The 14,400-nt window shown below is 40.9% G+C and overlaps 1 protein-coding gene across 3 annotated transcripts in view; it reads right to left on the bottom strand.

The window, feature by feature from the left end:
- SEC24D (SEC24 homolog D, COPII coat complex component) overlaps nt 1-14,400 on the bottom strand; it is a 49,190-nt gene that overhangs the window by 22,576 nt on the left and 12,214 nt on the right. For all 3 annotated transcript variants that reach the window (XM_032686865.1, XM_032686866.1, XM_032686867.1), the window contains exon 8: nt 13,378-13,505. In XM_032686865.1, coding sequence (XP_032542756.1) covers nt 13,378-13,505 — 128 coding nt within the window. The remainder of the gene's footprint in view (nt 1-13,377; nt 13,506-14,400) is intronic.

Genomic DNA, 14,400 nt, shown 5'->3' with positions numbered 1-14,400 from the left:
GGGAAAGTGTTGTTTGCTGTGCTCCACTCTGTAGATGTCACTGTACACCAGAAGAAAAAGCAGAGGGATCTCTTTATAGTGCCATGGAAGTCAGTGGTAAAATCACAGGAGCAGGAGAGAAAGGAGAGAAAGGAGAGAAAATCAAAAAATGCCTTTTTTCATTTTGTTTTCAGTTGGTTTTGGTTTTTTTAAGCAAATGCAATAGTCCTGGGGTTTTTCCCTTTCTACCTGTAAAGTATCAGCATTTTCTTTCCTCTCTTACATCTCTACCACCGATTAGTTAATCAAGTGAGATCTCTACCACAACTATTTGGACATTTGCCAGACTTGTGGACTTCTTACGTTCTTCTCTTCCCCCTCATCTCTTCACAAACCTTTGACCACCAAAGAGAGAACAGACATGGACCTCACAAAAAGCAACACTTGGGTATTGCTTGTTGGCATTCCAGCACTATTAAAGGTAAATATTTCTCAAAACCAGTGACTAAACAAATACTTGCTAGGCTAAATCTGAACAGGACACACAAAAGGGATTCCTGTTTTGTAAGCTGGGAGAGTAGAGAGGCACAACGAGTCAGCCGTGCTGGGAGGTAGAACACTGTCATTTTAGGTTACAGCAAAGGAGGATTGGGCAGCAGAGATGGAAAATGCTGTAAGATACCTGCACAAACTTTTTCTTCCATGGAACCTTGAGGCCCCCCTGAAGTGCAAGCCCTGAAAGCTGATCTGATAAACCATAACTTAAGCCCAAACAGAGCTGCGATAGCAGGAGTTTTATTTTGGAAATATTTCAGCAAGAACTTCTCTCAGAAGTCAGAACAGTATCACAAAGCAATAGATAGACTTTGATGGCACAGCTCCAAGATGAAACACATCCATAAAAATTTCCAAAGGGACTGTAACCTGCACTTCCAAGTCTGAGAAAGCCGAATTACTATTGCTTGCTATAAAAATGAAGTCCTGACACACTCCTGAGGGTTTCCTGTGATGCCTGCAAAGTATCACCGGGGCCACAGCTGGAAATTGTAAGTGTAGGAGTAAAGGACTGTGATGAAGCTCAAGATCATCATGGCACATCTCTGGAAAGGCATTCTAAAGAGAAAAATCCTGAGAGAGATCCTCTGGAGAACAAGAAAGGTACATGCAAATACTGAAGAAAATGAGCCATTTATCACACAACAAAACAAACAGTTAGATCGGTGTCCCTACAACACCTTTACTCACGCCCAGAAGAGGAACTTGCCAACAGCTCCATAAGCTTTGAGGAATATTACCACTGGAAAACATGGAGCATCACTCTATGCTATGTAACACTGCATGTTACATGAGACAAGTTGTCTTTTCAAATGCAAATTATCTCAGAGGGAAACAACTCTGTTGTGTTTAATTAGTACAGTAAAAAGCTGAGGAAAAACTCCTCTGAATAATCAAAGAGAATTTTGAAATGTAACACTGATGTTTTTGGAAAGAAACTAGGTCATGAACCGAAGTGTCTCTGTTTCCTAGCACTGTTGAAGGGGTTTGTTTTCTTTTATTCTATCATCATAGATTGCTTTCGAGAAAGATTAACCAGTCTACAAATAATCCCTTGGTTTTGACTTGCTTTACTGATTCGCATTAAAATGTCAAGAAAGCATTTCCTTTTGTGATATTCCCACTGTCTTTTATCAGAAGCCATTCCCTCCAAAGGCAGAAATTGTTTGCCTATTGCTGGTTTTCAGATGTTGAACATGATCGGCCTCCTCAGCTGATGACTCGAGCCAATTTGGACTATCTCCTCTGGAAGGTTCACAGCAGGTTCAAGTACTTTCCGTAACACAGTCCTTTTCCATCTGTATTTCCCTGTTTGCTTGCAAGACTGCAGCATGGCTAAAGCATCAGCCACATGATGCAGGACCTCTTGGCTCTATCCTGGTTTTTACAGACCACATAAAAATGCAAAAAGCATGTTCAAACCTGTTTGCTCAAAACCCCTCCAGACCCAGGCTGAACACTGACCTGCACACACAGCACTGCAAAACAAACCACGGCAGGACAGGGGAATTGCAAGTGGACACTGCACACAGGATATGATCCAGGGTGTAATAAAATAAACAGAAAACTAGTTACTGATTTCAGTGGATCATACCTCAGACTATCCTTGAAATCCTTACTCAGCACTCCTTTTTTAAGAGGAATATCACAATTAATTGAATAGAGTTGGCAGTGTGAAGAGTGCAAATCCAAGCTACTCTATTCAACATGAGAAGGAGGATTTTTAAAAGTTTGAGGATGGGGGAAATGCATGTAATAATGATAAAAATTTGATATAAAGAAATACTAAAATGAGCTAGTTCCTCAGAATTTCCATATCATATGGGTGACAGAAGGGGGGGGTGGAAAAATTAAAAAGTTCACTCAATGCTTGAGAGAGGCACCACAGGTTCTGCTGGTCATGATCCCAGAGCAGGAATACGAAGTGTTAACAAGTCAGAGCTCTCCAGCACCTCTCAGTTCTGGAGTGCTGACTGTTACTTGGATGTAGGACATGCTGTATCTCAAGTGAAGGTCAGCAGCCAGGATTAACTGGTGATATAAGCAGGAGCGTGAAATTGGATAATCAAGAAATGGTGCTGAACAACAGACTTCCAAACTGTTAGCACTTAAACAATTAGATCTCAGGCAAGACCTGCCTCAGCCAGTGTACATTCACCCCAGCAAGAGAGGAGCTGGTGCAGAGGCACAGACACAGGAGGAGAACATGGGAAGGTCTCAGACCAAACTTCCCCAGGACAGCACTGTCATTCCCATGTTGTCTCCCTCCCACCCCTGGGGGTGATAAGCACATGTTAAATCACAGGGGAGGACTGAGGTTCACGCCTGAACCAATCCACAGTTCCACTTCCCATGTATCAGTGTCACAGATGTTCCAGCACCGCAGCCCTTGTTTGAGATTTTCAGGCAAGATTCTCACACTGGCTGTAAAACCATTGAAAAATAAGGCAGGCAAGTTTTAGAAAGCTTCCCTATGGAAACGGTAAGGAATAATTAGCAGGGAGGTAGTCCAGGCTCCCCTGATCACAGGACTTTCACATTAAAATCAGAAGTCTGATTTTCAGTGGTTTGTTCTCCATCCAGCTCGTTTAACAGAAGCAAACAGAACTCTAAAAGACACCTCATGCTGGCATCATTTATATTTTTTACAAATCACTGGAGGAGAACTCTAGAGGATCTTCAAAATAGCAGACTGAATTTGGGCACAAAATACTATTACTACTGACTTCATGACAGGCCCAGTCCCTTACTGTTTCGTCATATCAAGGTAAGTTTATTCTCTCATGAATTTTTTAAGAATGCCAAGAAAATGATAAACCTGACAGCACAGTTTATAAGACAGGCACAGCCTGTACCATACAAAGATAATGGGCACATTGGGATACCCATTCTGTTTTAGAAGGCCAAGCAGCACCTAATGCAAACAAAGCTGTGACCATTTCTAACATGCTCTAGAACATCCTTAGGACAGGCAATAAAGCAACACTCCAAAGAGCACTCATGGAATATGCAGCTTGGGGTTTAGAGAACAAATATTTATGTATAAATTCAAATGTAGTGTAGTGACCTCAGAAGCAACACTTCTCAGAGATGAAATTCTAAATCAGAAGAACAATATCAATGTTATTCACAGCTTTCTAGCAAGAACAAAAACAAAATCCCACTTTGGATTGCAGGTCCATTCTCGTCTGCTGGGGTTTTATCAACTTTAGAGATCAAATATATGGTTTTTTTTCCTTTTTATGCACACACATATATAGGTGGATTGACAGATATGTGCACAAATACATAATATATAATATTTTTCATAGGAGAGAAAAGCAATTGCTGACTTAGGATCATGCATGAAAGTCTAATGAGTGCAGGGTCTCCTTCTTGAAAACCTAGAGCTGTTTCTCTTTTGAGGCATTACTGTGACTTTTTAAACTGTCTACTCATGTTTGCATTCCTGAGAACTTTCACAACAGCAACTGTCTTGCTCCTATTTTTGCACAGCTAAATATACTAAAGAAAGAAACTTTAATTAGAAAAAAAAGCACAGAAACATTTAGGAGTGTTTTAATTGGAGATGGATAAAATAGCTCTGCTTATCTGCAGGCTTTCTTGGACACTGTTTATTAGTAAACATGCCTCTAAGGCTAATTAATTTATTTTCACTGAAATCAGAAAGAACTGGGCATAGTTAAAGTGCCCTGCTGCATTCCCAAGCCAATAGAGCCCATTGCCACAGGAGTACTTGGAAAGCACAAGGAGACCTTTTGTGATGTGAACAAAAAGCAGCACTGAATAACTTCACCTCTGTAGCACGGAGACCTGGGATGGGTTTAATGCCCTTTATAAAAGTCAAGTCCTTTTTACAATGACAGTTTTGAAGGTCAACAGAAAACTGTTACTTCACAAATACCACATCAGATAGGGATGTTCCTGCTCTGAATCTCTTTTCTCTGAATACTTTTGCTACTATGGTAGCTGGCATGCTTCAAGCAGACTCCAGAACCATCAACCATCCAGAATATTTGTATGCAACTACCCTCCTCTCTTTTGTTCACACTGAGCTACAGCTGAATGTCTCAAGTAAGGGGCAGTGTGGAACTGAGTTATGAGGTGTGCTGGTTTGGCTGGGGCACAGTTAACTTTCTCACTGGGACTGGTGTGGGGCCATGTTTTAGATTTGTACTGAACACAGGGTTGATGATAAAGAGATGCTTTTGTTATTGCTGGGCAGGGCTCACACAGAGCCAAGGCCTTTTCTGCTTTCCGTAGTGCCACACTGAGTAGGAGACTGGGGTTGCCTGGGAGGCTGGGAGGAGACACAGCTGGGACAGGTGACCCCAACTGACCAAAGGGACATTCCAGACCATGTGACATCATGCTCAGGATATAAAGTAGGGGGCATTTGGAATGATGGCATTTGTCTTCCCCATGATGGGGCCCTGCGCTCCTGGAGACAGCTGAGCAGCTGCCAGCGGCGGGTACAGTGGGTACAACCTGAACACTGTGGCAAGCAGTGAATTCATTCCTTGTTTTGCTTTGATGACATGCATGGGTTTTGCTTTCCCTATTAAACTTTACCTCAACCCACAAGTTTTCCAGCTGTCAGCCTTCTGATTCTCTCTCTGACCCCACTGGTCAGGGAGTGGCTGTGTGGAGCTTGGCTGCTGCTGGGGTTACACCACGACCTGAGCTAAGGACATGCAGATCCTCACTGCTCTGATCCTCACTCTAGGGCTGAAGTCATCTATGCCTCTACCTAGCAAGCATGGGCTGGTAACAGTAATGTAATAATACACTTTACATGGTGGCATCCAAAATGCAACCTTGCAGTAATATGCATGGATAAATACGTGTAAACTGAAAACACAGTAACAACTCCAGTTTAAAGAGCAAAATATAAACCTTTCCTCCTGAAGTCCTAAAGTCACTCCTAAATAGGAGCGTGTTCTGACTGTGAAGTTTCCAAGGTAACTGCGTAATATCTCTGACAGCTTAAGGTTACAGCTTGCACAGTCTTACAATATTTAATTTGCTGCTGTTGCCACAATCAGCTTTGGCCAGTGCCTAAGATGAGACAAACTCCATCTCAGGAGTGCAGTCTGGAGAGGACAATGCACACACAGAATGGGGAATGCCATTCAAGCAGCCATTTGCAGTTAGAGAGCAATAGGTAAAGTAATTTTGTGCTTGAGTGTCATCTTTGTTGGCAAAATAAATTATCAATATTGTTGGCCAGCTAAGTGTATATAACTGTTACTTTTTATTTTTTACTTCTATATGTACTGTTGCTTAGTCAGTTTTTTCTTCCACCACAATTGCATAGGACAGCCACAGCATCCAACTTAGCACAAACCAACTACAACATCCTTATAAAGGCATTTCCCAGTCTCAATTTCAAATTTGTATAAAATTAGTCAGGAACTTTGATTACAATATGAATAAGATTTATATAGATGTCAGATTTTCAAGTCACTGTCCTTCAGAATTACATCCTTAGCATACCAACAGTGGTGCATGGACCAACATCCTGCACAAGTATTTTAGAGACTACATTTTAAGACTATTTTTCAATGCACACTAAAACCAAAAAGGCAGAAAAAAGTAAATCAGAAAATTTACTTCAGTTAGGAAGAGCTCCACTGCAAAAGTCATTTCTAAACCTGGCTCTGAATGTTCATTCTAGTTAGAGAGTAGTTACAGCCCAACAGGGCAACAAAAATCTTTCTGCTCCATGATGAAGTCTGGGGAAGCAATCCAATTCCAAATTATTTACAACCAAATGCAGACTAGCACAGGTACAGTCCATAAAAAAAGCCTCATCAATGCAGGATTTGTGCACCTCTAAATTAGGCATTGTGAAACCAAACTTACAGGCACTGGCCTTCAGGGTGGTATAAGACTTTCTGGGTGAGCACCTGGAGATGCTTGAGAGTTCTGGGCTCTCCATCCCATGGATGACAGTCTGGCACCCCAGGGGAGCTAAACAAAACCCCAGACATGAACCTGGCACCAGCTAGTGGAGAAACTAAAGTAAAACAGCATCGGTAGAGCAACAGAGATTGTCAAATAACTGTCCTGCTCCATACTCCAGGTAGACTCAGAGCTATGAGCCCAAAGCCTCACAGCTCTCTCCCAAATGAGGACACCAACAAGGATGCTTTGGAAGTTGTTTTATTTTAGTAACTGGAAGATGTGTGCTTAGGCTCACACTTACCACCGCGATATACAGCAACACGTATGAAGGTGTGTCACGTGTGCAGGACTTCTATTCTCACCGTGGACCAGCACAGAGGACCTTGACAGCGTGCCCCAAAGACATGGACAAAATCATTCTTTGCTGGATCTTGGACAATCCAGAGACCAGAATATGCAACACAATTAATACAGAGAGCAGGACAGACCTGTCACCAGTCACTCGTTCAGAAACTTCTCTTCAAAAAATTTCCTTAAACTATCATCATTTGATAGTTTTAAAAAGCTTACTGGTAGTATGGACAGTTTCACTGTCTAACAGTGCAATCCCTGTCTAAACAGACTCAGTGTGAAACTGCTGAGCTGTACATAAAACCAATTGCTTAACTGAGCTGCAGTGCCCAAAAGGAAGGAAGGCAGTAACGGAAAAAGAAACTTTGCAAAGAAATTCTGGGTGATCCCAGAGCTACAGACCTGCAAGTCTTACCTCCACAGAAGGTAAACAGGCAGATACTGCAATGGAGGAGAATATAAAAAGGCACACAGATAAACAGGATATACAGGGGAAGAGCTTATGTGGCTCTTGTGAAAGGATGTCATGACAGAGATCTACTGCCAACAAGAGTTGGCCGCCACGACAATCAGCATGACCAAGTTGATATAATATAGTCCTTTTGGAAAAAGAGTCTTTTGATAGAATCCCTCATCAAAACCCCTTAAATTAGCTAAGCTCTCCTGTTATACAGGATAATGGCCTCCTGTGAATAAGTAACCAAATAAAAGTCAGAAATCAAAGGGTAAAATTCAAATGATGGCTTTTTATGGTGGGTAGATGTTATCAGCAAGCACCTCAAGGATCTGTTCTCCAGTGTGAGCTTTTTAACACGTTTCTAATAGAAAGGAGCCACCAGTAAAACGTTTAGTTGGAATCATTTTGTAAGCATTTCTCACTCTCCTCAAACCATAACTGCACATAACTGCTAATAAATGTCTCTGTATAAACATGTGCTTCAAACTAAGGCTACAGCCTGCTCATCCTTCTCACTGGCTACAGAACAGGGACAGCAGAACCTGAGTCCCACTGAGCCCAAGGTGGATTGCAGGAGGTGGGGATTTCCCTAACTCTTCATATTTGTTTAATGTATGAATGTTTTAGTTAAAACCAAAGGAGGAGATGGGGGGATCTAAAAGAAAATTCACCAAGTCACTTGACTTTGTTCCTGAAACAAAAAAAGACGTTTATAACATTGCATCACATGCTAGTTATTCACCTCAGACAATTTTTAGCTGCTGCTAACCATGCAACTCTATCTAAGAAACCATACTATCATCCCTGTAAAAACCAGGGCTTTCCAAACAGCTCAGCTGCACTGCTCCTCATCAAAGTCCACTATTCTGAAAAGGTTCAACAGCTTTTAGCTCAGGAAAAACAGCATTTCTGAGAAGTAGTTAATGAACTGAAAAGTGAAATAATCTAATATCAACAACTATTTCTAAAAAAAATAGATTCAAATAAATAGGAAAGAACATGGCAGAGAATGATGACACAAAACTAGTAAGGAGCAAAGAAGGAGGCAGTTTAGATATTTAAACATTTCAAGCTAAAGATAATTATTTGGAGTTGTTTATATTTGATTTTACAACATGAAATACTCTTTTAACTAACTTTTTTTTAGCAAGTAGTATTAAACGTTAAATCAAGATCACATGGTTTATTCAGGCTCTGGAAACATTCATACATCTCCAAAACAAATTCATGTAGGGCTTGGTCTATGAGGATAACTGTGAGAGCTGGTTTATTTTTATAGACTGTTGCTAAAGCACTGGTGGACTAAAAATAAGTTCTGTCAAACAATGATAGTGTATTCTCAATCTATAACAAACAAATACTTTCCATAGATCATCCAAATCAGGAGAGTGAAAATGGACTGTTATTGCTGAGAAATAATAAATAAGGACTTGGTAAAGATAAGATTCTGAAATGTCTAGTGCTGTCAAGACACTGGGCAGGGGAGGTAAGGCACGAATGTTTTAACAGCCTTTGTCTCCAATGATATACAGTGCATGAGTAATATTCACTAGTTTAGAATTTTCTAGATTGGCTCAGGTTTTTTGCAGCAAACTCTGTATGCCCTCCATGGATTTTGCCCCTCTAACTTCCGGCTTGAGGGATTTCCTGGATTAGACCCTTTTACTTTGTCTTCTGAAGCTCAGTGCCTACATGCCAAGCACTGGTAGCTTACCTGTTCTTGGGATCTAAACACAACCCTACAACCATCTCTAATTCATGGGCACCACTTAATGTCTTAAAGTCACTCTCACGTGTAATTAAACATTTCTGAATTAAAGCCTCATTTGTGACCTTTCCTTCAGTTAACATCTGAATTTTGACGCTGGCTTTTCTATCACATTTTCATTGTGCAGTGTTACCAGGTTACGATTCTGCACCTTACCAGCATTAGAACTTTCTTACTCTTGCAACCACAACTTGTGGAGCTGACCTCTCCTCTCTTGCTGTGAAGGCTGGTACTGCAGCCTACTTAGACAGGTATATTTTTATGTCTTCCCTTGCATTCACTTATGTTGGCCTTGTGTCCCCTCAACTTAAGAATCTCATTTTAAGAAATCCACCACACCTCTAGATGCTGTCACACTTCTCAGACACGATATTACTCCATCAGCTGCCAGCAGAGTTTTTAGCAGGGTATAAAGCAACAGCATCTTCATCTTTTTGTTCCACTACATTTCTGAAATTTTGAATTTATTTTATCTCTCAGCAGGGGCAAACCCTCCTTGTCTTGGGGTTCTCCCCAGAAACATTACACTTATTCAAAACATGTATGAGATCTTTCATTTAACATCCTCATCTAGCACCATGATGATTTTACTTGCTGTTCTTATTTTCTCCCAGAGATAATTTGTATCCTGTTCTTTATTAAAAATGGAGATATCTGGTCTACACCTCTTTGGATGTCCCTGTTAAAATTTGTGTATCTCTCAGCTCCTGACAGTTTTCTCTCAGATTTTAGTTAAAAAAAAAAACCAAACCAAAACCCAAATCACTTTGTACGCTAATATTCACACTTCACTTTTGGAGACAGGACACCAGTCTCTGTGTGCAGACATTCCACTTGGCCAATGTCCTAATTACAGGGTGAAAAGAACCCCCAGTGACTAAGGAGCTTAAATCTGCCTTTCAGACTTGTTGAAACCCCAAACTACCTTTTCCAGTTTGGACCTTCAAACTGAAAGTGTATTTCTGAGGAAACTACTGATGAGTCACTAGACCTAAAACTTCTATTTGAAAGTTCCTAGGGTCTTTTATGTCCATCCCCCCGTGTTTTTAGGCATTAGAAGCAAATCCTCAGAGCTCAATTTCCAGTTGACTACTGTTACTATGCATGCAATTCACAGCTTATTTAAAAAAAAATAAAAATCATTACAGCTATTAATTCCAAAACTTCAGGAAGTGTTCCAGCCTCTGTCAGCTGGAGCACTAATGATTCTTCAGAGTAAAATCTGAACAGAGTCAAATAAACAGTATCTAATTGACAGAAGAAAATGCTAAATGCTGCTGTACTCTCCCCCTCATGTACATATCTCATTTTATCAGTGTCAATAGACTCAGCTATCTCTCTTTTTTATTTTTTCTAAATTTTTGCTGCAGTTCAGATTACACAGTGTCAAGCAAAGTATGGACAGGAGTGGATAGTATGGATCTGCAGTTTTCTTGGTATTATTTACACAAGAAATGCTACATACATCAAAGCAAAAAACTTAATCCTCATGGGAAATGGGAACAAGGTAAGGTTTCTCCTTTGTTTCTGTTTTAGTACAGTAATGGCATTAAGAAAAAATAAAATACATATAGACATGAATCTATGGCAACAGACCACTGAAAATTCAAATGTATTTTATATACTACTTTCAATTCATCCTCATCTCTAAGTGATGATCAATTATATTTATAGAACACTCATAAATCTGTCACTTGAATGACCCCACTAGCTCATAGCTTTTTCAGTATGGCTTTAGCAACCCAGAAAGGCACAGTGTGTAATATGCATGATAATGGATTATGTCTACTGAAGTCCTGCTCAAGTCCTCACAGTTCAAGTGAGATGGGTCAGTGGCTCAGCTGTTCCCACCCATATCAGCAGCTGCACAAAGCATTTGTGGCCATTTCCCACCCATGGTCCACTAAACCCTTGTAGCCATTGCTTTTCTTCCTCCTCTTTGAAAAGAAACAGAACTGAAATTCTCTGGGGGAGAATTTCACCCCAACACTGAGTATGTCAGAAACAGCAGAAAAACAGACATATCCGCAGCTGAAGCTGCAACCAACATGAATAAAGGGAAACTATTCAACAAAAGGCAAGAAGATAAAACCACGTTATTTTAAGATTATGTACAATACGCTGTTTATCAAGAAATAAAGACATCAGACAGATTTCCACTTTGTAGCCCTGTAACATGTGATGAGCATCACCTGTAGACATTGTCAAAAGGTATGATGCATAAGACAGGCTAGATACTCTGAAACAAAGAACATTCTGTGCTTTGCAGTCACTAGTTTCAGGCAGGACACACCATACTAGGAAGTTTAGAAGCATGAGTAAGCCCCTGAATGTATTTTACCTCTATAAAAAGCCCAGTTCTTTCAAATTAAGTGGTTTTTCAGAATTAAAGTAGTTATAAATCCCATATGGAAGACCATTTTTATTAGAAGAACTTAAGAGCAAGATCTTATTTTGGCAGCAGCAGTGAAGACAAAGGGCACAGGCAAGCCTTGGAAAAACTGCCTCAGCTAAGGCTGCCCAGCGCTTCTTACTCTAACGCTATCTCCTTAGTTCTTAAAACTTTACCAAGCTATAATTGTTCTGACTAAAATTTTCCACACTGGGCTCTTGCCAATTTCGAGAGGCATTTTTCAGAGCTTTCTTAGCCTCCTCCAAGAAAAAGGCTAGGGAAAAACACACTGCTCTTTGCAGATTAATGAGCCCCACTGACCTTTCCATCAGCTTGTGAGCACTGACACTTCAGAACGGGTGGGTCACCCAGCACATCTTTTTGCCAACGCCAGGAAAACCCCCCTGAACTTGGCCAAGCACAAGTGTTTGGACATGCTGCAAATTTATGTATGCAGAAGAGAGTCAGATTTTAGAAGCTCATTGTTCATCCTGTCCAAACACAATGCAGAGACAAGGGAGCCATGAGTGGGGAACATAAAGGACTAGAGGCAGACTCCAAGTGAAAGATGAACAAATGAAGAGCCAACACCAAAGTGGACTTGGTAAGTGCCACCTGGGCACAGAAACTGGGATAAAGGGTGGTAAAGAGTAAAGGTTGGCTGATAAAGTGAAGGGGTGGAGAAGCAACAGCAGGAGTTTCATCTAGGAGAAACTGCAGAGGGCAACAAGCCAAGTCTGCACATTCCCCTCCAGAACTGGAATGAAACCCAAAGTTGCTGTCTAGCAGACAAATGGTGAGACTCTGTATCTGCAATACCGTGAGTAATACATCCTATTTCCCTGTGGACCACAGAGAAGATAACTACATACTGCCCTGCTAAAATAATACTCTTAATTCAAACTACAGAAGCCTGTTGGATTGGAAGTTATCCATCCTGATAAAGAACAACATCTGCTTTTACCAACGTGTATTTAAAAAAACCCAAATCACTAAGAATTTACAGGTAATAAAACGAAGTTAGAGAAAAATCAAAGACTGCAAAACCAAGCACTGAAGGTCTTAGCAATTTTAATTAGGCTTTTCTGTGCATGCTTTCTGTGAGGAGTTTTTGAAGATGCATCACATACTACAGCTTCACGAAATCCCTCGGGTTTTTTCCCAGTAAACAGCACTCTGCAAGTAAATCAGGAAAGGAAATGCTTTCTGCAGACCTTGCAGAGTTTAGAAGCTGTGCAACAGAGGAGGCAGGAGCTGAAGAACAAGAAAGATGATCCCACAGATGATGCAGTGAAATGCACTGATAAAACACTTTGGGGGTGCCAGCAAACCTGGGTAATTGTCTTAAGATCCCCGAATACTGCCACCCTGCAGAAATACTTTGCAGAAGAACTAGAGGTATGTTTAGAATACCAAAGGCCATTAGAGATGGTCATGTAAGAAAAGAACTGATGAGGTTAGTCCCTCCAAATGAGTGCCAAAAATGGGTGGTTACATTCGTCTTCTTTATATGACTCAGCTCATCCAAGTAGAAAATGCAATTCTGTTGTACAATTAAATTAATTTTGCAAACAACTCAATGGAAAAATGTCATTCTTTGAATCCAACCCTCCACATCTTAAAAATAATTTCATACACTTGGAGGTCCTACTCATCTTCTAATGTCTTCACCCACACCTACAGAGCTCCAGCAGAGCAAGCAACTAACAAAGCTGGCATAAACTAAAGATAGTTGTGGAAACAGGTGTGGTTCAGATTACAGACTGATCACTCCTGTACTTTCTCCAAATGAAGATTTTTATCCCTTCAAATTGCATCATGACCCATCGTCTTCTGCCATCTCTCTACTGTCTTACCAATTCACAGTCTGAGGTAAAACCCTCTCACCCCCAACCTGACGAGAGAAGAACAAGTCAGCAATATTTAGGAGACAAAACCACATAGGACTGATATTCAGGTAGCCCTCACCTCATTTGGTGGGACATTAGCAAAGGGCTGGATGACAGCTGCCAGTGGAATGCGGGTCTGCTTGGCCATATCTGAAGTCAGCGGGAAGCAGTAGGTGGTACATCGGATATAACGAGGGCTGGCGTGGCCTGCAACACCCAACACAGCACAGTGAAAGGCTGGCAGAAGGAACCCTCCCACCCCAACACAAAGCAGAAAAATCAAAACAACAACATCAAGCAACAAGGGCATATGTTACATTAAACATATGCTTTTTTCCCTCCCATGCAGGCTTCTGCCCACTTCTCCTCTTTATTGTCAGCCCATTGTCCCTCCCTCTGGTTAAATCTTTCCTTGCTGTTTGAGTTTAAAGCAGGGATTTAAACATATCAAGAATAATCCCACAATTATTTGCAATAAAAGACATTAGTTTGAAACCTATCACATCTACGATCTTAAAAAAAGATAACAGAGATGATATCCCCCCAATATCAGCACTGTATATAAAGGAATGAGGCAGACTGATACCTACTGTTAAGACTGCTCTGATGAGCTAGCTCTGATTCAGCAAATATCTGTGTTAACATCCCCATGCTCACTTACATTGCCAAATACAGTGTGCTGAAGTCACCACACCACTTTGAGTAGCACACTTAGCCCAGGCCCCTCAGTGAGAAACTGTGCTGTGCACTACAGACGAGCACTGCAAGGAGACACGAGCTCAGAAATCAGCCTCCTCGTGCTCCCTCTTGAACTTTCAAGCTGCAGTTCTGCTCAGTTTCTTGAAAGGAATTTCCTGGATCATCAGAACTGCATTATCCCATTCTCAGATAATGCCAAAAAAATTTTGATGTGTTTGTACATTTTATACATTTATCCCAGCACTGATAAATTACTGCTGGGCTGAGTAGTACCATCAGTTTAACCTGTATTAAAATACCGAGTCTGCTGTCAAGAGCAGCACGTGGAAGATTGTACTTCCAGGCTCTAGGCAGAGACAAAGGTAGATAAATTTTTCCTTTGGCCAGTGTAAGTCAACTAGAC

Source organism: Chiroxiphia lanceolata, chromosome 4 (assembly GCF_009829145.1).
Source record: "Chiroxiphia lanceolata isolate bChiLan1 chromosome 4, bChiLan1.pri, whole genome shotgun sequence".
Lineage (NCBI taxonomy): Eukaryota > Metazoa > Chordata > Aves > Passeriformes > Pipridae > Chiroxiphia > Chiroxiphia lanceolata.
This window is presented reverse-complemented; position numbering and strand designations above follow the sequence as displayed.